The sequence below is a fragment of the Podarcis erhardii genome, assembly GCF_964252035.2.
Source record: "Podarcis erhardii genome assembly, chromosome: 12".
NCBI lineage: Eukaryota > Metazoa > Chordata > Lepidosauria > Squamata > Lacertidae > Podarcis > Podarcis erhardii.
In genome coordinates this window covers 16384431-16407926 of record NC_138513.1, presented here as the reverse complement: position 1 = coordinate 16407926, position 23496 = coordinate 16384431, and the positions used below count along the sequence as shown (strand labels likewise).

At 46.5% G+C, this 23496-nt stretch overlaps 1 protein-coding gene across 6 annotated transcripts; it reads right to left on the bottom strand.

The window, feature by feature from the left end:
* Positions 1-1683: 1683 nt before the first annotated feature.
* On the bottom strand, positions 1684-23471 carry MAP3K8 (mitogen-activated protein kinase kinase kinase 8). 6 transcript variants are annotated; one of them, XM_081834489.1, is made up of 7 exons: positions 23250-23471; positions 11446-11534; positions 8999-9363; positions 6302-6466; positions 5218-5479; positions 3230-3336; positions 1684-2430 (listed from the first exon to the last, which is right to left on the bottom strand). In XM_081834489.1, exons 2-7 carry the CDS (start codon positions 11462-11464, stop codon positions 2104-2106), a joined length of 1245 nt encoding a protein of 414 aa, XP_081690615.1. In that variant the 5' UTR covers positions 11465-11534; positions 23250-23471; the 3' UTR covers positions 1684-2103. The 6 variants fall into 6 exon arrangements, with proteins under 6 accessions (XP_081690615.1, XP_081690614.1, XP_081690617.1 ...); XM_081834488.1 differs by lacking the exon at positions 23250-23471 and adding an exon at positions 21848-21866; XM_081834491.1 differs by lacking the exon at positions 23250-23471 and adding an exon at positions 19551-19600.
* Between the last annotated feature and the right edge of the window lie 25 nt (positions 23472-23496).

Below are 23496 nucleotides of genomic sequence, written 5' to 3'. Positions count from 1 at the left end.
CCTCGCTCCGCAATCTGGGCCAACGAACACAGAGCAACTGGGGGATGATCCAAAACGGAGCATCGATTCGGTTTCGGCAAACATCAGTTTGTGTGCTGGCAATGTGACACACTGGTTGGCACTGTGAAGAGGCTTGGTACATCAAGGTCACCATGTAAACACAGGAGTGTAAGGAGCTGCCTCATACTGAATTGGGTCATGGGGACCTGCCAGCTCAGCACAGCCTACAGTGACTGCCAGCAGCTCTCCAGGTTTCCAAGCAAGAACTTTCTCTCCCCCCCCCCCAACCTTGATATGTTAGGGACTGAACCTGGGAACTTCTGCATGCAAGGCAGATGATCTACCACTGAGCTACTGGCTTGAAGAAAATCTGCTTAAAAAAGCACATCTGCACACAATGGCTCCAGTTTGCGAGGCCTAAAACCTTGGGACAGTCACGGGGGCCTGAGTTCATCGCCCTAGAGTTCCTCTGCCAAGTTCACACTCTGCCTGTGAACTTCACAGCTTGCAGTTTCCACCTCCCTCCCACTCAGATCAGAGAGAAACAAACGGAATCATTCCCCTTGTTGTTCATACTTCCACAATCCCATGGAAGTTTACCAAGTTCAAACAGCAAGAAGGTCAAAACGAAAAGGAAAAAATAGACTTGGGAGTGGGCGATGCAACTGTGGAAATGCACATCTGGGGCTTCGTTCTGGTTGAGGTACTAAACCTCTGCTGTGGCTGTACCACTTCAGACGACAGAGCTCATAACCTGAATGCTCCGCTAACTTTCGATTTTTCTGTGCGCAGGATCCCCTACCGACAGACAAGTGTTTAACCATGTGAGCCCCCACCTGCAATCTGAAGTGCTGTCCAGATCCTGCAGGTTTGTCACACTTTGGGGACGGGGGCAATACAGAAGACACACAAGCATTCTTAGAAATATATTAATAAGTAGCTGGTGGAGCAAGCTCCAGTTTGGGTCCTGAGTGAGAGTCTAACTCTTTCCTTCCATGCCACTTTGCCAAATGAAACCACCCCTCAGCCTGCTCCTGGGCATGTGGAGACAACAGGTATTTGTATCCTTCCACCCACATTGCTTGGTGAGGCTAATAGCAGGGGGATGGGCAGTTACCGTATTTTTCGCTCTATAGGACACACTTTCCCCCCTCCAAAAATTAAGGGGAAATGTGTGTGCGTCCTATGGAGAGAATGCAGGCTCCTTGGCTTCAGCGATAGCAACGCGAAGCCTCCAAAGCGCAGAGGGAGCACTCCCTCCGCGCTCCAGAGGCTTCACGTTGCTTTCGCTGAAGCCTGGAGAGCGAGAGGGGTTAGTGTGCACCGACCCCTCTCGCTCTTCAGGCTTCAGGGATAGCTGCCTAAAGGCTTCAGAGTGCAGCGCGAGTTCCCGCTGGGCTCTGCAGGCTTCAGGTTCCTTTTGCTGAAGCCGGGAGAGCAAGACTCTCTTGGCTTTAGCAGAGAGGGAGAGCTGCGCAGCGCCCCTTCAGCCAAGCAGGAGGAGAAATGGAAGGGGCTCCGTTTCTCCTGCCGCTTTGCTGAAGGGGCTTTGCTGAGCAGAGAGGGGGAGATAATTTTTTTCTTGTTCTCCCCGTCTAAAACAAGGTGTGTCCTATGGTCGGGTGTGTTCTATAGAGCGAAAAATACTACCGTATAGCTTGGGGAAATGGTGTGAACACACAAACACACACAACAGCTGCTGCTCTAATCCGAGTCTCTTGTAGCTTCTTTTAAGTTAAACTTGGAAATCTGGTTTCAGATCTCAAACATCACATGCCTGCTTTGTGTCCCAGTGAGAATTCATTCCGAGTGCCATTTCCGAGTGGGGTAGGAAAATACCTATCTGTGGTGCTCATTGTGTTGCCACTCTGGGCCTGGCAACTGCTCAGGGTGACTCAGCTTGTAGTTTTGCCCTCGAGAGCATTGCAAAACGAGCATTTCTGGATCAGGCTCAGCGGTGGGGCGCATGGAGCATATGCAGAAAGTCCCAAAATCAACCCTTCGCATCTCCAGTCAAAAGAGCCAGGTAGCGGGCGATGGGGGAGACCTTCCCCTGCCCGACACCCTGGAAAGCCGCTGCCAGGCTGAGCGGACAGTTCTGAGCTAGATGGACCAATAACTTGGACATGGTCTAAGGCGGCTCCCTATGCTAATTAAGGGAGTACCCTGTTTCCTGCAGTGGCCAACCAGGTGCCTATAGGAAGTCAACAAGCCTAAAAATAAGGCAGGTGCTATCAGAAAGGGGGATGTGCCCACGCAGCCAAAGCCCATGCTTACTATGTAGAGGTAGGAGGGGTACGCCGCACGGGGATAGCGATTCACCCAGGGCGGGATGCCAGTCTGCATGTGGATGATTGTTGCTCCCAGGCTATAGATGTCGGCTTTTGTAGTGTGGCCTCGGCAAAGGATCACTTCTGGGCTCATGTAAATCTGCAAACGGAAGCCAGAGGGAAAATTAGCTCCAGTCTTGAATCTTGACAGTCTTAACAGCTAGAAAGATTGGGCAACAGGGAAGTGGTTTTATTTCCCCCACCCCTTCTAGCATAGGTGTGGGGGAATTATTTTGGTCCTCCAGATGATGCTGGACTACAGTTCCCATCATCCCTGGCCACACTTGCAAGGGCTGATGGGTTTGAAGTGGGTTTCCCATTTCGCCTTGGAGGCAAAACCATCTGTCAAACTATGGCCTGCTAACAAAAAAAGACAGCGGGCGCCCAGGAAAGAGCAAAGTGAGGAGGGCTCATTCATGTAGCGCCAAACCACAGTTTGGCATTACATCTGAACTGAGCCAACAATTATAGAGAAGAAATGCCGTAAGCAGGGCAACTGAAACTTCAGCACACACACATTTGTAGACCAGCATTGCAACCTGTAGATTAGGATTGAAACCTTCCCGTGGAATGATGGGATGTAACTTTAAAAAGTCCAGTTTCCTTGCCCCCACCCCAAACTATCAGTTACCACTAAATCCTTCCAGGCTTTTTTTTTTACCATTACTTTTGCCTATTTTTAAACTTGGACGGTGCAAATCAAGTATTTGTTCGTTTTCATGAGCACATCAAAAAGGAGATATGGTTGAGTGTTCTCCTGCACGGGCTCCCAACAGATCTTCCAATGGGACTATGACCCCGCTGCCGCCGCCCTTGTGGCAGCTCTTTCCCATTCAGCTTTCATTACAATGACATGAGAGAAATAGCAGCAAGGCTCCCTTCTTGCATATGGTTCTTACCTCTGTTCCTCGGAGGTCTTTGGGATAGAAAACATCTTCCGTCATTTGAACGCTCAGACCGAAGTCCACCAGGACTGCTTTGGTTGACATGAAAACAATGTTGCTGGCTAGAAACAAAAGGAGAACAAACGAGGGATTGTTAGGGACCTGGAGAGGAAGTCTCAACATCTGCTTGAGGTGCAGGGAGCAAAACGGAGGACAATATGCACTGTATTTTTCTCCCCAGCAGAACTAAACAACTTGAAGGTGGTTTTCCTCGTCATCCCCCTGCAATACAGCAATAGTAAATACTGGCCTACCTTACAGGGTTGGGTGTAAGGTTTACTAAGGAAATGTACGCAAGGGGCTTTGAATACTAAAATTAAATGCAAAATATCATTATCCCCTAGGTATCTTTAATAGCTAAGAATGCTACACTTTTATTTACTATTCTTATTACTACTACTACCTATATTATCATTAATAATAATTTTGCAAGAGCCTATGTGTAAATGTACAGGAGGCTGTGGGAAGGGGGAAATCCTTTTGGTTTAGTTCAGGCTTCCTTAACCTCAGCCCTCCAGATGTTTTTGGCCTACAACTTCCATGATCCCAGCAGGACCAGTGGTCAGGGATGATGGGAATTGTAGTCTCAAAGCATCTGGCAGGCTAAGGTTGAGGAAGTCTGGAAGCTGAAGCCTTTGACAGCAATAAACTGAGCAAGATTGGAGACAGGAGTCCCCAAAGACACCAGACCTCATGGCATTTCAGGCGGACACACCTCTCTTAATGAGGCTCTTTGTACAAATCCTGGCCTAAAGCTATAGATGTAGAGAAGAATAAGAAAGGCTTTCCCCCTCCTTGGGCATCCTGGCCTTCATAACACAGCAATCACAAACTCAAGGGAGCTTCTGCTGCATAACCTGTTTGGCTACGACAAGCAAAATAAATACCGGTAAATAAGGGTATTTTTGGCTCCACTACCCTGGGGCTTGATCAATTGGTTTTATTTCTCTGCTGCTGGAGTCCGATGCTGTGTTCAATGGTTTTATAGTTTTAAAGTGAATTTTAATGTTGTGCATTGTTATTGTAAATTGTTGTTGTTGCTAGCAGGCTGCATGCAAATGCTATCAAGGAATATGGAACATGTTTTTCCTGTTAAGAAATAAGTAATAAGGATGCACATCTAAAGAGGGAAAGTAGTGGCTTTCCACATGTTAAGGCAGCAATCCTGTACATGGATTTCACGGGACTTATTTCTGAACAGACATGCCCAGGACTGTGCAAGAAGGACCACTTCCAATCTTGGCTTGACTGCCAAAGCTGCTCCAAGAACCACAGTAGGTGACCTCTGAGGCATATTCTAGATACTCTGTTTACACAGGGGAAATTGCTCCTAAAATGCCATTACTGACCATCTGCCTCATTCTGTATATCCTTCTTACTGAGGTTCATTGGAGAACTATTTATTATTCTGCTTATTAACAGATGTAAAACCTGCCTTCCTCAGAAGGGTCACGGGCTTCATTTATGGTGGTTATTTTAGAAGGCTTGTGAACAGACTGTAGGAAGTCATCCTTATGCCTGTTTGGCTTTGGCATGCTTTTTACAGCTGCGGCTTTTATTTCTTTATATTTCTAACATTCTGTCAAAGGACTCTCCCAGATCCGAATGAACAGAAATCATAGGCATAAACATTTCCTTAAGATAAACATACAAATCTCACCGACAACCTCCAGATAGGTCTTCCAAGGAACTTCCAGGATTATCTTGAGCCCAATTTATAAATCATGGGTGTTGCACATAAGGACAAGCTATAATCCTGTGCTGCTTCAGGTGTTGCTGGACTACAACTCCCATCATCCCTGACCATTGGCCAAACTCACAGAGGCTAATGGGAGCTGGAGTCCAACCACATTCCGAGGGCCACAGCTTTGAAATTGAAGGTTTCGAACACTACACGGTGCAACTGGTGTAAGGGGAGGGCACAGCTGTGAATTGTAACCTACGTTTTATATCTTGATGTATAACTCCTTTCGAGTGAAGAAACTCAAGTCCCTTGAGGATATGCTTTGTCACCCAAATGATCTCGAATTCTCTTAGAGGCCCACAGCTTTCCACTTTCTCCAGGACAGAGCCTCCTTCTCCTGCCTCCATGAAGAGGTGGATTGTCTCGTCCCACAAGATGGCACCGTAAAGTTCGGCAATATTCTCATGGCGAAAGCAGGCCTGGATCTCAACGTCCGATGGCTTGAACTGTTCCACTGGGACCTAGGGGGCCAAAATGGAGGCAGATTAAGTAAAGCAGGCAGAGCAAAGATCCATGGTTCATGAACTGAAACACATAATGCTCTGGAGATCATTGTCTCAATGCTCTGAGCTTACTATTACAAAGGGAAGGAAGGTGGTAGGGAATACAAAAGGCTCAGGAAACAGTGAACTAATTGAGGAAGGGCAAGGGAGTTGAATGGAGGGTTGTTTTGCTGCTGTGTGGACAAGGTGTGTTGAGCATGCCTAATGTCCAGCACCCACATCCTGGAGCCAGAATGGGGCTTGCTTTGGAAATAAATAACAACAACAACAACAACAACAACAACAACAACAACAACAATTTATACCCCACCCTGCCAATTTATACTGCCTTTGAAGGTGGGCACAGACCAGACCCACCCTGAGTTCCCATAATCATCATGTATCTAAATAATTATCTTCACCATTTGTCACCAATTAATGCCTCCCCTTAATGCACATATCCCAAAGTGTCAGACAACAGGGCATTGCTTGCATTGAGCTCCATTCACATCTCTGAGTGCACCATGTGCACCCTGGAGATCTTGGGTGCTATCTACTCAGAGAAGACCCACTAAAATTAATAGGTCCCAAGTTAGCCACACCCATTCATTTAAGTGGGTCTGGAATCAGCACAGGCTACAGCCCATGACATCTGGACAGATATTTCCTCCATCATAAAAGCAACAATACCCCCCTCCCCCCCACTTATCACTACATTAAATGAAAGGCAGAAAGTCCATCTAATAGCAGTACAGACCCAGCACATAACAGACCCTTAGAAAGGGAACCCTAGGAACGTACCAGTTTGCAAGCCATGCGCTTTTTGGTTTCTGTATCTTGTGCCAAGTAGACTTTCCCGAAAGCTCCCCGTGGAATAAAGTCAGTCCCGATATTTCTATAGGTTAGCTTCCATGGAAACAGGAGCACATCGGAGTCAATTTGATAGCGCCCATTTTTCGGACTGATCTATAGAAAAAATAATAAGATGAGGGGAAATTAAAGGAGGCTTTTTTTTTTTCCATGAGAAACTCGCCAGAGAAAGATATATCTGGTTTTTGGAGATATGTATTGCCCTCCGAGAATCAGACTGACTGATCCCACCTTGTCCAACGCTATCTGTTCTTGCCATGGTTCTCCAGTCTCACTGTCCCTGCAGACACAACACTTCACGAGATCTTTTAAAGGGAAGCTGCCTGGGGTTGAGCTTGAGATCTTCTGTGCGTCAAGCGTAGAATTATAGAAGTGGGTCATCTAGTCCAACCCTGCAAGTGGGCAGCCTTCATATTCTGAGAACCTAACTTTGCCTGATCTCTTCTTCGCAGTACAAAGACGCCTTGTGGCACGAAGGAAGGAGCAGCCTTTATGCAGACCAATGAAATGGGAATGGCACGTGAAGTATTCAGTTCGGTCTGGAAATATTTATAATTCCGGTGAGCGATTAGCCTCCCATAAAGACTCAGTTGCACCTTACTCTCTGGCAACAGCAACCTGGCTGAGGGATTTGCGTAAGGAGTCCATCTGCTGATTTGTTTGTTCATTCCTGGAACCTGCCCGCCTCTTGCTCCACAAAGCTGTGGGTTTGGTTAAAGAAGGTAAGCAAACAGTTTTTGACACTTCCTGCCCTCAAAGGCGGTAAAGGGGAGGGGGAAAGAAGCACTTTTCCGAAATATTCAGAGAAGATAAGCAGAGAGATATAATGCCTCATTACGTCATGCGGGTTTGAACGGTACTTTGAAACCACAAGCACAGCTGGCCGGCAAAAGCACTACGTTTGCAAGGTTCTCAAATAGCGCAAGGCGAGAGTTTGAGCTTCTCACAATTAAAAGTAGAGCCGCGACGTTTAGTCAGCTGTTTGTTTAGATCAGAGGTGGGGAAGCTATTTGAGCCTGGGGCCACATTCCTTTCTTGGGGGGCCTTGCCAGGGGGGGGCAAAGCAACGGATATACCTGAAGGAGTGTCTCCACCCCCATTGTTCTGCCCAGACACTGAGGTCCAGCTCCGAGGGCCTTCTGGCGGTTCCCTCCCTGCGAGAAGTGAGGTTACAGGGAACCAGGCAGAGGGCCTTCTCGGTAGTGGCGCCCGCCCTGTGGAACGCCCTCCCATCAGATGTCAAAGAATCAAACAACTATCTGACGTTTAGAAGACATCTGAAGGCAGCCCTGTTTAGGAAAGTTTTTAATGTTTGATGATTTATTCTGTTTTTAGTGTTCTGTTGAAAGCTGCCCAGAGTGGCTGGGGAAACCCAGCCAGATGGGCGGGGTAGAAATAATAAATTTTATTATTATTATTATTATTATTATTTAAATTTTACCCATTTGCAGTGGGCTAGCTTCTGCACACATGCAAACATCACCATCCTCTATCCAGGCAACCAAGACATATTAATTAATCAATTGATGACATCATATTCAAACCGCAATATGCATTTTAAAGCTAAGCTGCTTGCAGGATCTAACACAGGGGCCTTAGCACCTTAGCTCTGCTGCAGCAGCTGCCTTCTGCACAACATTTATGTCTCCCAGCTCCTCCACACTATGCAACTTCAAGAGCCATGAAACTGTTGTTGCGTCAGAATACCCTCCCATCCCCTTGGGTGGGCAGGCTTGGTTCACAAGAGTCAGAGCTGTTGACATAAAGTCACACTGTCCATATTGCAAAGAAGGCAATAAAAAAAAACTTTCCAAAACAGCTGGGAAGACCCATCCAGTTCTATCTGACTTCCCAAGCTCACAGCAATGTTCTTTCAGTTGTTTAATAAGGCTTCCTCTCTATTACAGGATTAAGATCTGGCTATGCAACTGGAAAATATTGTCAATTTCTATTGCAGCTTGAAGCATGAAACAGATCGGGGATACTTGTCCCCCAATCCAGTTCATCTCATGGAGGGGAGTGCGATCGCACCTGTTCTCCCTACCACACACTTGGCGCACGGGCTCTATCCCTAGGAAGGGCTGTAACGTTTGTATGCAGCTTACACATAAAAAAAAAATCAAAACTGCGTGGTCCATTTCTTCAGTAAAATCCAATAACTGACAAGGTTTGGGGAAGAGCTGTAGCTTCTGGACATGCTTTGCAGACAAAAGCTGAAAGTCCTGTCTGAAACCCGCTGTGAGATGGACTAGTGATCTGACTCTGTATCAAGGAACTTCCTATGATCTTAGTCTATGCATGTTGCATTTTGTGCATCTAGGTCATCCAATCCACAGGCCGGTGTCTATCTTGGAGACCCTAACTTTAAGCCCATTTTTTTACCAGCATATCCCACAGCCTTCAACAGCAACTGGAGGACAAGAGGAGTCTGCTGGATCAGGACCAGCTAGTCCAGCATCCTGTTCCCACAGTGGCCAACCAGACACACTCATTTTCTTCTTTGGGGCTTCCCATAAGCAACAGCATCCTCCCCATTTGCAATTCCCAGCAACTGCTAGCCAGAGGCTTACTGCCTCTGAATCAAGCGCAGGCCAACGGCAAACGGGCATTTCAAAGAAAAGAACGTACCATGTTTAATATGATTCCAGACTCTTGTCTTCTGGGCCGGCAAAACTGCTTGGCAGTGTTGGACACTTGGTTTGCAAAAGCCAGCAAGTCTTCCACAGTCCCATACTTGACGGACGACAACGCCGAAACTTCCCTTCCGCTGAACAGTAAGGATTCAGCGCGCTCCTCATTCTCGTTCGTCTCTGGACACAGGGCAAGGAGGCTGTCTTCGTAAACGGCAAGGTCTCCATTTGGGTAAAGGTTCTCCATGATGTCGATCACTTCAGACATATTTAAGTCTGTTAGCAATAAGTCAATCTCCTGCTTATGGTCACTGTCGGTGCTCATATACTCCATCACGGTTTTCCCTCTTCCCCTTATCCTACCTGCAAACCACACACAAAGAAAGAGCAGAATAAGATTAGTTAAAGACGAAAGCAAAATGATTTCAACTTAGGAAGTTATTGGGCATCTGCAGTTAGAACACGCATATCTTAACACTGAAGGGAGAGTATGGAGTCTGCATACTTTAGGCCACAACCTTGCGAATTTAAACAGGCATAAGGCAGGGATCCTATATATATTTAGGTCACATCCATGCTACACATGTAACACACATTTAAAGCATATGGTTTCTCCCAATGAATCATGGGAACTGTAATTTATTCCTCACAGAGCTACAGAACCCTATGGCCTTAGCAAATTACGGCTCCCAGGATTCTCTGCAGAAAGCCACATGTTTTATATGTGCTTAGAGTGTATGGAGCGGCTGTGACCTTACTAGGAAGCAAGTTAATTGAACTCAGCAAGGCCTACTTTCAAAGAAACATGTATAGGATCAGGTTGCAATCCCCATTTAAGCAACTGGGCAAGCTGGCAGGTGGCCATAAGGGATTCTTACAGTGGGCCAAGGTTGCACATGTTTTTAAGTCCCACCGGCCTTGCATGTTAACTGTGCATTAAGCACCGCTGAAATCAATGGGACTTAACATGGTCTTTTTCAGAGGACGGCTAAAAGGAGATTTAACTGTCAGCTGTACCGATACTGCTGTAAGTATGGGGAATCTGTGGCCCTCCAGAGGTTGCCTGACCAATGCCCATCATCCCTGACCATTGGCTATGCTGCTGGGGTTTGGACTCCAACAGCATCTGAAGGCCACAGGGCCCTTTTGGACTAATGTGATGGGAAGGCAGTGCTCTCCGACACAACAGATTGGAAGAGAGCGAAGGATCCAAGCCTGCAGCAGCGAATGCAATGTGCTTGGGTCAGTGGAGCTGAGGTGCACGCTTTTCCCCCTGTACTTACAGGGGAGGAGGGATATCACTGTGTGCTTCAAGGCTGGTGGACCTGCAGGCCGCCAGAGGTTGCTGGACTTCAACTCCCATCAGCCTCAGCAAGTCTGGCCAATGGTCAGAGGTGGTGGGAGTTCCCTATCTCTGGTGTAATTCTGGACAGCACGGATGGCCCCTGCTGTGGGGCTTTCTCTTCAGCTGCCCTCCTCCTTCTGCAGCAGCCGCCTGCTGGAGGAGACTCTGCCCTGCCCTTTTCCCCACCCCTGCACCTTCCAGCAGGCCTCGAAAAGGTGACTTTGGCCCTATATGTACTAGAGAAGCGTGTGTGGGCTGCCTGTGACAGTGGCTGCTCAAGTGTAGCAGCAGGGGGTGGGGACTCTACCAGGGAAATGCTGCAGGCTGGGGCAGCCCCAGGCCACCTCCTTCACTCACTGGTTGAAACCTGCCTAGATCCCCATCCCATCCCCACCCCTTTCCCCTTTTCTGTTTTTTAAAGTGCATTTGATGAAAGGAGCACTCATCCAGCAAAGAAATTGATGTGGGCAATGCATAGGAATTACACAGGCTGTGTGGCAGGTGTGGTTCATCACATCTCAGGAACTAGCCAATGAGTGTCCATGCTGCTGCAATCCATGCACTATAGCCATATTAGCTATGTCCCTGATATCTGGTGGAAGCACAACGATTTCCCAGTTTAAAAGAAAACAGAGAGAGAGATTCTGCTTTGGGCTGAGAAGATGCAATATCCCATCAGCAGAAGGGCTACCATTTGGAGTAAAGATCTGGAATCTGAGAGGTATCACAATCCTTCCTATGCATTACAAGGAATCCCAGGCTGGAGCTCACTCTGGATTGTGTCCCTAGCTGTGACCAAAGTCACCTTCCCCACCAGGACAATCAAAGAATGTGCTGCAATGGCTGTAACAGGATAGTCATTATGCAATTTGTCTTTCTAAATTTTTTTGCATTCCAGCAATATGTGGTGCAACATTAAAAAGAAAAAAAACCCCTGCAAGACTCCACATTACAGGAAGCTACCAAAAACATTCTGCAACTATACAGTGATCAGTTGAAATGGCACCCCTCCCATTGTTTTGCTTCCAGCTTGTTGCTGTTTTGTTTTCTACGTGATTCTTGACATAGTTTCAGTAAGAGGATTGGGGAGGGGAACTTACAGGAATCCAAAACTGACATGCCAACTAAAAGCACTTTCCAGTCCACAATCAGAAGGAACCTTCCTATTCACAACACACTCCTTAAAAACCTGGAAAAACAAGGATTGCATTATTTTAGACCATCAGGTGACTGGAAATTCCCCAACACATAACATATCGCCATAGACATTGGTAAGAAGGAAACTGGGACTTGAGCAATTTTTTTGCTTCAGAAGCATATTTATCCTCCGGTGTTTTATTAAAAAGCACAAGTCAAGCCAGACTACCTTTTAGCACCTTTTGCACAGAGGCAAAGATCCCCTTTGTTTTTGTTTAGGCAACACAGAACTTCTAAGGAATAGCACACACGACTGGAGAAGAGCCTCCTTCTCATGAAATGATTTGGCCCTGACCTCCTAGGAGAACAGAGAAGTCCTGAGAAAAGGGTGGGGGATGTTTCCTGTCTGAAAGAGGACACATGCTAAGTTTCATGGAAGAATAGGCTGTTAACAGCTACTAGTTACGATGAGGGCTGAGTGATAACTGATTTGCAACTTTGTGAAATATCACCAGCCAAACATCGCGATATACTGATACTGTATATCACCATAAGGATGCAGCTATGTAGAGGCATTGTCTGGTTTCATGGTTTTTCCCACATTGTGATTTTTGCATAGTGCACACACACACGTGTCATGATTCACAATACACTGCCAAGCCAAAAATTATGAAACCAATATCATGATATGGACTTTCAAACAGTTTTGGACCATATATCAATATATTGCCCAGCCCTGGGCCCAATGACCTCCTCCTATGTTCTACCTCCTCTGTAAGATACACCGTGGCTCTGAATACCAGTTGCTGGAAATCACAGGTGAGCAGAGTACAGTTGCCCCCATGTCCAGCTCGCAGGCTTCCCACAGGCTTTTGACTAGCCATGAACATAAGCATGTAAGATGAGTCTGCTGGAGCAGGCCAGTCACTCATCTAGTCCAGCATCCTGTTCTCACCGTGACCAACCAGATGCCTGTGGGAAACCAAGGAGCAGTTGCAACTGTGAGAACAGGATGCTGGACTCAATGGCTGATTCAGCCGGCTTGCTATATTTTCTCATGCTTTTCAGACAGGACTGGAGATGGACCGTCCTTTGAAAGCGGTCTAAATTTCACCCTGTCTACCCATCACTTTCAAATACAATGCAAAAAGTATGCCTACCTTTCTTCTAGATGAAGACAAGTGCCTCTTGACTCACCTGGCTTGCTGAACACAAGCCGCTAGTGTCTAAACATGACAAGAAGGAAGAACCGGACAGTGACACAGAGAGATCAATTAACTCCTCCCAAGGTTGGACGGGTGACACCTGATCTGCTGCAGCCGTCAGGCAGCCCTGCGTGCCTCGTCAGAGTGGCATGCTTAGTTATCATCCTTGGCCAAGATCCTTATCTTCATCCTTCTCAGAACATAGCTGTGGAAGCCTTCTGGCAAATGTTTTCAAACAGGGTACGTGGAAAACACACCCATCGGGATCTATGTTAAAGGACCACGTCAGGAGGCTGCGGACCTTGCAGCAAGGATCAGGGTCATGTGCAGATTGCAATCCTCCAGTATGAAATTAAAATAAAGGAGAAGAGGCAGGGCTGAGCATGCTGGTCCACAGCCACAATATGAACTGGGGGAAGGGAGAGCCACGCACTAGCTGAAAACTGTGATTTAATCCATCTTATATTATTTTGAAACAGACCATGAGATAGGATACTTTCGTCCTTTTACCAGAAACAGCCAGCAGTGTCCCCATCTTAATGTTGTTGTTCTTTTTAGATTGCCAGGGCCAGCATCTCCTAGGTTTCCTGCTGCCTACACTCAAATGGCTGTATTGTGAGGCTTATCAGTGTTCTTTTGAAAGGATATAATTGTTTCCATGATAGTATAGGAAAGCAGATTGAGCTCTTGCAAAGGGGATTCTTCCATAGCAATGCTTTCCAATTCAGTAAATAGATACCTCCCTTTACCCCCGTCCCCAGTAGTTGCTTCCACCCACTATTCCAAGGATGGAAAGCCCTGGGTTTCATTTTATTTATTTTTCTCCTTTTACAGTTTGGATCACTGGTCCCGGAAGCGAAGTTTCACACTGGCAGACTAAATCTCTAGCACAGCTGGGAGGGGGAAAGCATCTGGCCAGCAGGCCAGATTGTTATCTCCCCCATCCGTCAAGGTTCAACAGGTGAGCAAGCAGCCATCCACCTGCCAATCACCTGACATCACAATGACATCAGCTGTCCTTTTTTGCCCTTCCAAAGCACTGTGCAAGACAGGGCGCTGAAAGGAGCTTCTGAAGACCGGACAGTCAGCTGATGGTTGGGTCTTCATGACTTTCTTTCAAAGTGGTATCTTAGGCAACACTTTGCTGGTCACCAGGTTGGTGCGGCTTGCAAACCCCCTTCCAGCAGAGACAAGTTTTTACCTGCCCCACACTTGACGCCATATTTGACTTCAAGTGTATTTACCAAGTTGGCCTTTTTAATACAAAACCTTCAGCACCAAAGTATTTAGGGCATATATGTCCTGTCGTCTGAAAAAGAAAAAGATGTATTCCTAACAAGCAGGAAAAGCTCATAAATCCCTTAATTCCTAAAGAAACTCTCACAAAATGATACATCTGATCATTTCATACGCTTCCTTACAGCCAATAGCTCTACAATTGCTGCAGAGTTTGTGTAGCAACTGGACTACAACTTCCATCAGCCCCAACCAACATAGCCAACCATCAGCAATGACGGGAGTTGTAGTCCACAATATCTGGAGGGTACCACACTGCATACCCCTGATCTACGGTACAAAACAGCAACTCAAGCGCTTGACTAACATACACTCCTGACACAGGTTCCCACAATCAGTGTTAGCATAAAGGTTCCCTACAAATCTCCATCCATAGACAAGATTCTAGCACTGCAAACAGCACTTAGGATGGAGCCACCCAAGTGATTCCCCCCCCTCCAAAAAAACAAACCCAGCCGATTATGCAGAGCACAGTGGAGTTTCAGGTAGAACATCACAAGAAGAATTCAACCTTTATCAGAATCGCATGCCCACACAACCCTGGGAAACGTGAGTTTCGGGGCTTCACAAATTTATATTGAATTCTAGAGCATATACTATTATGCATGGATTGCCTAAAACAACAATACAATGAATCATCCAACTGTGGATACGAAAGTTGCATGAATCTGCCCCTTCGTTCTAGTCACGCATTAAACCAGCTCTGGAAGATCTGGAATACTCTGCATTGTAGATTCAACAATTTCAGATCAACAACCTTGTGGTGAGACAGGCAGTGAAACCTGGCGTGGTGGACCACGCCCCTCTCATCAAAAGGTGACCTAAAACAGCCATCACCTTTGAGTGAATTAGATACTCCACCCTGTCTTCAAGAACCCCTAAATATCCCAAACACCCTTTCCCTTTATCTTCATAGGGTGATAATTAATGGACTCTTTGAACACACACATGCACGCCTTGTAAATATTTGGAACTGCGGTTCCTGAGCTCCTTAGCCTCACTGCACAAAACTAATAAAAAAATTTTAAAAAGTCCAGTAGCACCTTAGAGAGCAACTAAGTTTGTTCTAGGTATGCACACAATGCACAGATGCACACGAAAGCTTATACCTAGATCAAACTTAGTTGGTCTCTAAGGTGCTACTGGGCTATTTTTTAATTTTTTATTTCGACTGCGTCAAACCAACACAGCTACCTACCTGCACAAATCTACAACTCCCAGAATTCCCTGAGGAAAGGGAATGACTAGGTAAAGCAGTTTAAATCAGCAGAGTCACACAAGGGTAGGGAACATGTGACCCTCCAGGTCCTGCTGGACTCCAACTCCCATCAGCCCCGGCGGGCACAACAAATGGTCAGGAATGATGGGAATGGTAGTCTAGCAACATCTGGAGAGCCCCTGATTCTCCCATCTTCCAGTGTACATACCCCTTCAAGGCATTTTTGCTTTGTATCTAGTTTGTATCAGAGCCGGATTTTAATTTTCTTGGTGGGGAAAGGCCTGTGGCTGTTGTTTCCCATTCCTAGCAGTGATGATGGTCCCACGCAGACTCTGAAGCAACACCACTAAAGAAATTCACAAGGCAATCTTTCCGAGTATGTGCGTGGCACATTTTCCAGGAAAGGAGCTTTGCCAGGACATAGGGAGGAGGCCGGAGAGATTATTCCAGGCAACCTGCAGCACAGCTGACCCTTTGAGCCTCTTGCACAACAAAGTACCGACAAAGTGCTAAGTCCCCTGGAGGGATGCTAGCTTGGGGAAGCCACTTGTTGTCACATTGGGATTGGCCAAGAAGACCTTGCCCAAGTGCCACACTGGGAATGCTCCCCACGTGATGGGTTGAAAACGTTGCAGGTTCCCATTAAGGTGGCATTCCAGATAACTCTGGAGTAGCTGACCAGCAAAGCTATTAAGAGGAGGCGTAAGCAAGCATTCCTTTATCTGGGACAAGGACACCTGCCCGTGTCCCCATTGGGCAGAAACATGACCTAATTTTGAGACGAGCCTGTTTCCTTTCCCCTGCTTACTACATTTCTCTCCACAAATCTGATTCATGCAACGTGCTGCTATCAGGTAAACAAAACAGACTGCAGGTGAGTCAGGTCGGGAGCATCCAGACAGACATGACATTGGGAACTGCGGTTGGCAGCATATTTTCACCCTCTCCACCCTAAAGGGGAAGGCAGTGGCTTTCAGGGGATGCCAGTCGTGTTTCCAAGCTAGGCATGTGAACAAAGGCGGAAGATGTTGGCCCATCTCGCCTAGCACTGCCCCTCCACTCTTGGTGGTTAAGCAGCTCTCAAAACCCCCAAAGTGGTGCTAGGGAGAGCCAATATAGTGTTGATGGACTACAACACCTATCAGTCCCAATGCCCAGGGATGATGGGAGTTGTAGTATAGCAACATCTGAAGGGCGAAGCCTCTTTCCCAGCTCCCAGCTCCATTTAAGCAGAGACCCCAGGGACCTTCTGCACACAAAGCGCATGTCCTATCACTGAGCTCTCTTCAAAAGGCAGAGGCACCAAGCCTAGACACCATTTGCCACCCTCCTGTAAGTCTTAAGAGAAAGAGCAGAGAAATCCCCGGTGAAATTTCCTCAGGGGGTGACCCAATGAAATCGAGAAGGCTCCCTTTCACTTTCGTGTTCACTCAGGAGAACCACTGCTTCTGCTCACGGCTGCCCCTTCGCTCGAGATGATGCAACATCTCGCAGGCCGGGAGAGCCCAGCAACAATGAAAAGTAGAAAAAGGAACTATGGCAACTTCTGCATACTACTTTTTTACGTGCTCAACAACTGCCCAAGTAACACGACAAGCACTAATCACATTTCTTTTGCTTGCTAGTCTCCATCCATAGTGTTAACATACTAACAATGGGTTGATTTTAGTGATGGCTAACTGAAACCCCGGGACGCGGGTGGCGCTGTGGATTAAACCACTGAGCCTCTTGGGCTTGCCAATCAGAAGGTCGGCGGTTCGAATCCCCGCGACGGGGTGAGCTCCCGTTGCTCAGTCCCTGCTCCTGCCAACCTAGCAGTTCAAAAGCACATCAAAGTGCAAGTAGATAAATAGGAACCGCTCCGGCGGGAAGGTAAATGGCGTTTCTGTGCGCTGCTCTGGTTCGCCAGAAGCGGCTTAGTCATGCTGGCCACATGACCCGGAAGCTGTACGCTGGCTCCCTCGGCCAATAAAGCGAGATGAGCGCCGCAACCCCAGAGTCGGTCACAACTGGACCTAATGGTCAGGGGTCCCTTTACCTTTAACTGAAACCCCACTGACTAAAATGGGTCTTTAAGTATAAGCACGTTTGAATTTAACTCAATACAGTATTGGCATCTCCTTTCAAAACACCACAGTCAGCAATAGCCAGAATATGTTACTGTTGCTATTATAATCCTACCTCCAAAGGAGCTCACAGTGGTATCCATGGTTTTCCCCGCCCTCTATTTTATCTCCACAACAGCCCTCTGAGGTAGGTTAGGCTGAGAGGCAGTGACTGGCCGAAGGTCCAACACACTAATCACTATACCACACTGTTATGAACCACAGCTCCCAAAATTCCTGACAATGGGTGACCATGTTTGCTGGGGCTGATGGGAGTTTTAGTCCAAAACATTCTCTTTCTTCCTCCAGACCTTCCTTTCTTTCCCACAAAACCTCTTAGTTCTCACCTGTCATCTCTCCCACTATTGAAATACTGCAGCCTCCTCAGGGCAGGAAAACATTCCTTTTTGCTTACATTATTAGCATACGTCAATGACATCATCACCAAGCTCACAGGGTCAGATCCAGACTTAAGTTAGCTGCATGTACTTTGAGGCCCATTGATTTCAGTAGGAGCTAAGTTAAGCCATAACTAACTTATCCCACTGATTTCAAGTTAAACTCATTTAACCTGGCTCCAACCATTCGGCAAACGGTACCAAGCTGACGTATTTTAAATAATGATCCACTGGCATGTTTGATGTAACAATGGGCAATAGGGAAACACTACTCCTACTCCGGGTTGACCCACTGACATCTATGGACATTGCTAACTTAGGCTTCATCATTTCAGTGGATCTACTCTGAGTAGGACTAGCACTGAATGGCACCCAAGGCATTGCACTCTTAGGATAAGTTTCATTGGTTTAAGGCTTTAAGACAATGGGATTTGGATACAGGAGCTGCAGGAATATGTCCTGACACAATAATCTGCATGGATAAAGACCTTCTATCTCAATCACACTTAACCTGAGCAGCTGCTACCTTTAAAATCACAAATACTTTCTATGTTCAGTTTCTTCACTAGCCTCAGATATATTGAAAGTGTTTCCTTTTTTGCAGTGGGATGGGGACTCATTCAGCTGCCAAATACCTTTCTTTTATTTTTATTTTTTGCATTTAAAAATGCAATAACTGATCTATTAAAAAAACCAAAACTATTTTATATAGACAAACACACTCCATTTTACAGGTACAAACTGATTTACTAGGGACTATTTGTGCAGGGTTTATATAAAAGCTTTGAACACTCTGACCCTAAACAAATTTAACAGTACTTAGCAGTTCTGAGTATCCAAAACACTTCACACATACCATTCCTTACAACAATGCTATAAGGCAGATCAGCCTTATTATTCCCATAGCTGTCATGGGAGGGTCTGAGGCTGCACGCCAGACGCTTACCGCCAGAGGGGAGCTTTGAATGGGGACTTCCCAAACACACTCGCATTCATTTCCTCAGCAGGGATGGATGAAATCACAGCTGAGATCCCCTCGTACTAGCACTGTGAATTATCTGATGGGCTGTCAATGCAAGAGACTGAAGAGGCATTTGTAATGCAAGTTTGCCTTCTGGCCAAGACAGTTTCCAGATTCACATTACCAATTAAAAGCCACTTGAAGCTGCAATCCCATGCACGTCTGTTCAGAAGCAAGCCCCACTGAGCTCAATAGGAACTTACACCCAGATATAAGGTGCACAGAATTACAGCTTGGTTAATTTAAGGTCAGAAACCCCATTATCTCCAAAGGAAAATTATCTGAATATCATGTTGCTGGAATGGGGCTGTGGCACTCTGGGTAAAAGGAAGTGGCCTTACACAGAAGCGAGACCCATTGAGTTCAACAGGGCTTGCTCCCAGGTTAAGTGTGTACAGGATTGCAGCCCAAGACTATATAAGTTTTTTAAAGCACCACAGCACGTGGGAATGGGATATTGTCATCATAAGTTCATCTCCTTAATAAATATGCCCTCTTAATGAAGAGGGATCACCCCAATGCTATCCGGCATGCTATCCCGCGGACAAGTCACTCTCAGCCTCAGTTTCCCAGCTGTAAAATGGGAAGAGAAAGTGCCCCTTCTTCCTATCACCACGCAGCTGCTGCGGAAGTTTAAAACGCAGGTCCCTTTTCATATTAAAACTGAATGGGAGATGTCTATAAAGGACTATATATCTCGCTATGCATCGGAAGCTCAGGACGGGCAACAGGTTAATTTAATTTCGATATGGAAAATTGGAGCGAGGGGGAACCTTTCAGCAGCAGCAGCCGTCGTTCTTTGGGTGGGTGACCCCGATGCTTACTTGCTTTCTCTCCCTCGGCTCTCCGAGGGGGCTCTCCGACCGGGCGGGCGTCGGTCTCTGCCCCGCTTCCCGGCGTCGCGTCCCGCGCAGCCAGCTTCACCTCCAGCGCCTCCGCGGAGTTGGCGCCCCGGGAGCAAGGAAAGCAGCAGCAGCCAGAGCCGGGCCGGACGGCAACCTCTCTCCGAACTCGCACCCGGAGCCACTAGCGGAGCAGTCTCCGCCGTGACAGGGGAAAGCCCGGCGGAGGAGGAGGCGGAGCTCCGCCTGCAATCCCGAGACCAGCCGGGCGGCCGACGGACTGACTCACGGCTCCTCGTCGAGCAGAGACTGTCCGGCCGCCGCTTCCACCTCCGGTTTCGATTTCGCTTGTTCCCTTAACCCGACCGAAGCGGGAACTGGCTGGCGCTTTGCAGCCGCGGGATCGGATCCTTCAACTCTTTGTGATCTTTATTGATTGGTTGCATTCACACTCCGCCTTTTTCTCCAAGGTGGCGCGCATGGCTCTCCCTCTCCTCAATTGATCCCCACAACAACCCTGTGAGGGAGGTCGCGTCAGGATTTGAACCCAGGTCCTAGTCCGACACTCGAACCACTGCACCACACTGACTCCTGCATTTGCTCCAGGGAGTCCAAGCACCTGCCTTGCTTTCCAAATTCCTCTTTTTTTTTGCGGGGGAGCTGCAGGAATTTTCGAAGTATAGCCGCCTTCTTTTTTTTTTAAGCCCACGATACCTTGGAAACCCTGACATTTTTTGTGTACGTCATAGCTTTCTGCTCCTTTCCCTCAAAAGAGGCAAGCAAAAATACAGTGATTTTTTTATTTTATTTTTTGAGGAACAAAATCATAAAAACAAAGCTAAACTAATATGGTGGTTATTTCTTCAGGAGTTCAGGCTGGGTGTAAGATGTCTCTCTTCCCTTTGCTTTGCTTTCCTTGCAACAACCCTGGGACGTAGGTCAGGATGAGAGTTGGGTGGATGACTTGGCCCAAAACCACTTGTCCAGCTTGTGGCTGAGTGAGAGATTTGAACCCTGGTCTCTGCGGGGCTCTAGTCCCACATGCAAACCCCTACAACACTTTGGCACATTCATGGTGTTTCGCAAAGCATAAGAGGGCAGGTCTCTGCCCCAGGGACATTACAAACAAAAGTGTGGCTCTCAGGAAACAGCAGGAAGGAGTTAAGTGGGGAATAACATATGTTTATTTCATTTACCCATCCTTAGGCTTGTTTGCAGTGGGGGATAGGGATTAATGGCCTTCTGAATTGTTCTAGCTATACTTAAACTGCCTCTCCAAAAGCCAGAGGGGAAGGCCGCACCCTGCAGGCATTTCTGCAGGTGACTAAAGAAGCGGAAATTCTCATTTCAGGGGGATTTCCACAGCCACCATAAAGGCTTTGCTTCCAGCACTTAACAGCTCTCCTCTCTCTGCTGTTGGAAGACAAATCAGAACCTGGTTAAAATAACACAGATATTGTAGAGCAGCCTTTGCCATCCTGGTGCCCTCCATATTTTCTTGGATTATAGGGGCTCATATTAGGATGAGGAAGTTTCTAAGGCCCCCATCTGCACATTTAAAGCAAGTTTTTAAAAAAGATTTATTTTCTATTAATTCCATGTTAATAGAACGGAACAATCCCCTCTTCATCTTGTAGAGAAAGGGAGTCTAAAGTAAAATTAAGCAAAAACATTAATTTGTCCATACAATTCAGCGGGAAATATCAAAATTTTAGTCTCTGATGTATCATGCCAGTTTAAAAGAGATTTGGCTATTCTAACAAATACAATTTGTAGTTACATCCCTATGGGCCATTATATATCCTTTGCCCCCGCTTCACGGTGGGCCTTTACTAGGTTTGCCATAGGTTAATGCCTACTTATTAATGTTGATTGTCAGTTTTGATGTGACCCCCCTCCATGTGTGAGGCCTGGGGCAATTCCCCACAACAACAACAGCACCACCACCAAAATGATATAGCTATAGTCCTGTTTAATGATCTAGTCCTATAGAACACTTGACAGAACATCATCCATATTTTAGATAAGCTTGTGAAGTCTGAATGAGAGCAAATAACAGAAATGGTTGTTGGTGTTTTCCAGTTGCAGTTCCAGTTTCCTGTGGTGGCAATACCCTTTTATTGTCCCAGTCAGGGCATAATCATAAAATGAGATGCTGAGATATAAAGTGCATATGGGATGTACCTAGAATCTTTGATTCTATACACCCATTCATCTCCTGCCTCTGTTCTATTATTATTATTATTATTATTATTATTATTATTATTATTATTACCTACCTTTTTCTCCAAGGAGCTGAAAGTGGCATAACCTCCTCATTTAATTCCTGCAACAACCCTGTGAGGTAGGTTGGGCTGAGAGGGAATGACTGGACAGACGTCACCCTATGAGCTTCATGGCTGAGTTTTCTCTTCACCTCCCCTTTCTCCTAATCGCCATCTTTTCCCTTCTCTTAAAAAGGTATCGCTGGCATGTCGCCTCTAGAGTAGACTACAGTTCAGTTGTAGGTCACAACACACCCATTGAAGATCAATGATAAGCCATGCCTTTTACTGGCCCAGCTCCCCTGGGTATGCAGGTGCCGTCATCAAGGCAGGACTTTGGGGCAAAATGTAGCAAAACGTGTATCAGGGTCCCTCCCCAATGCATCACGGAGGGCTTATCACATTTTGAAGCAGGTTTGAGTTTATTAAATTAGTATATAGCTTCTCACTACGAAAAGTCCCAAAGTGATTTACAACCAGAGCAATAACAGAACAATAAAAAAACACACACTCCAGCATGTGTTAAAAACATGAAGTCAGGATACGAGACTATAAAAGGGTTCACCCACAGCATAACCACCCCAGCCAACCTCAGATGAACATGAAAACAATCATTGGCGCTACCCAGATTCTGCAAGATCATCCAAATTAAGTCCTGGATTGACTGCACCACTCTTAGTACAAGCATACTGTTCTTGGGAAGATTTGAGATACAGCTTCAATGAACAGCTCTGGCCTAAGCCTTACGTTCACATTCTCATTTCATCAGATGCTGCCCCACTTTCTCCAAAGTTATCACTTCACTCTTTATTTATTTTATATCTCATCCAATTTCAACGATGCCTAGCATATGTAACATTTTTTGCCCACATTTTCACCCAGAAGTCCAGAACAACCCTGGGAGGCAGATTGTGATCGGTCTAAAAGTGTTTGGGCCACAGTCTCTCCCGATGAAATCCTTGGAGCCCTACTTCTGAGTAGACGTGCTTAGGATTGCATCGCCAGTGGGCTTTGTGACTTAACATTGCAATCAGAAGCAAGCCCCACCGAGTTCAATGGGAATTACTCCCGAGTAAGTGTGTGCCAGATTGCCACTTGGATTTGAACCCAAAGTCTCTTTAGCCTCAGTCCAACACCAGCTAAAGTTCACCTTCCACAAATTATTTCGCAAAACTCTCCACAGATCATTTTTGCGTGGAGGCTCCACCGAAGTCATCTTTTCAGGTCAAGATTTTAAGAGCTTGGGGTGGAAGGGAACTTTTCTATTCAAAGGGGGAAAGGTTTTTTAAAAAATACATGTCTCTCTATGTCTTCCCCTTTAATCCACACCAGAGACATGTGAACAAGCAGATACTGTAACATGTTAGAGGTTTCTCTTATCTCTCATCCATTCCAGCCTTGCTTTTCCTGGGCTCACCTTCTTGAAGATGGAGTCCATGTGATTCATCTTCCACCGAGATCCTCTCTCAGCCTGCTAATCCCTCAAGAAATCCCGTGCAAAGGAAGTATATCAGGTGTGGAGCGATGGGAGGAATACAGGGCGAGGAACAGACAAGTGGAGCCGAGGATCGGTAGGTCCTTCTGAGCACCTAATGTGCAGCCGGACCTTCAGGTGTCACTATTTTAAAAAACCTGCCGGGGTTATTAGCATTCTGAAACTCACA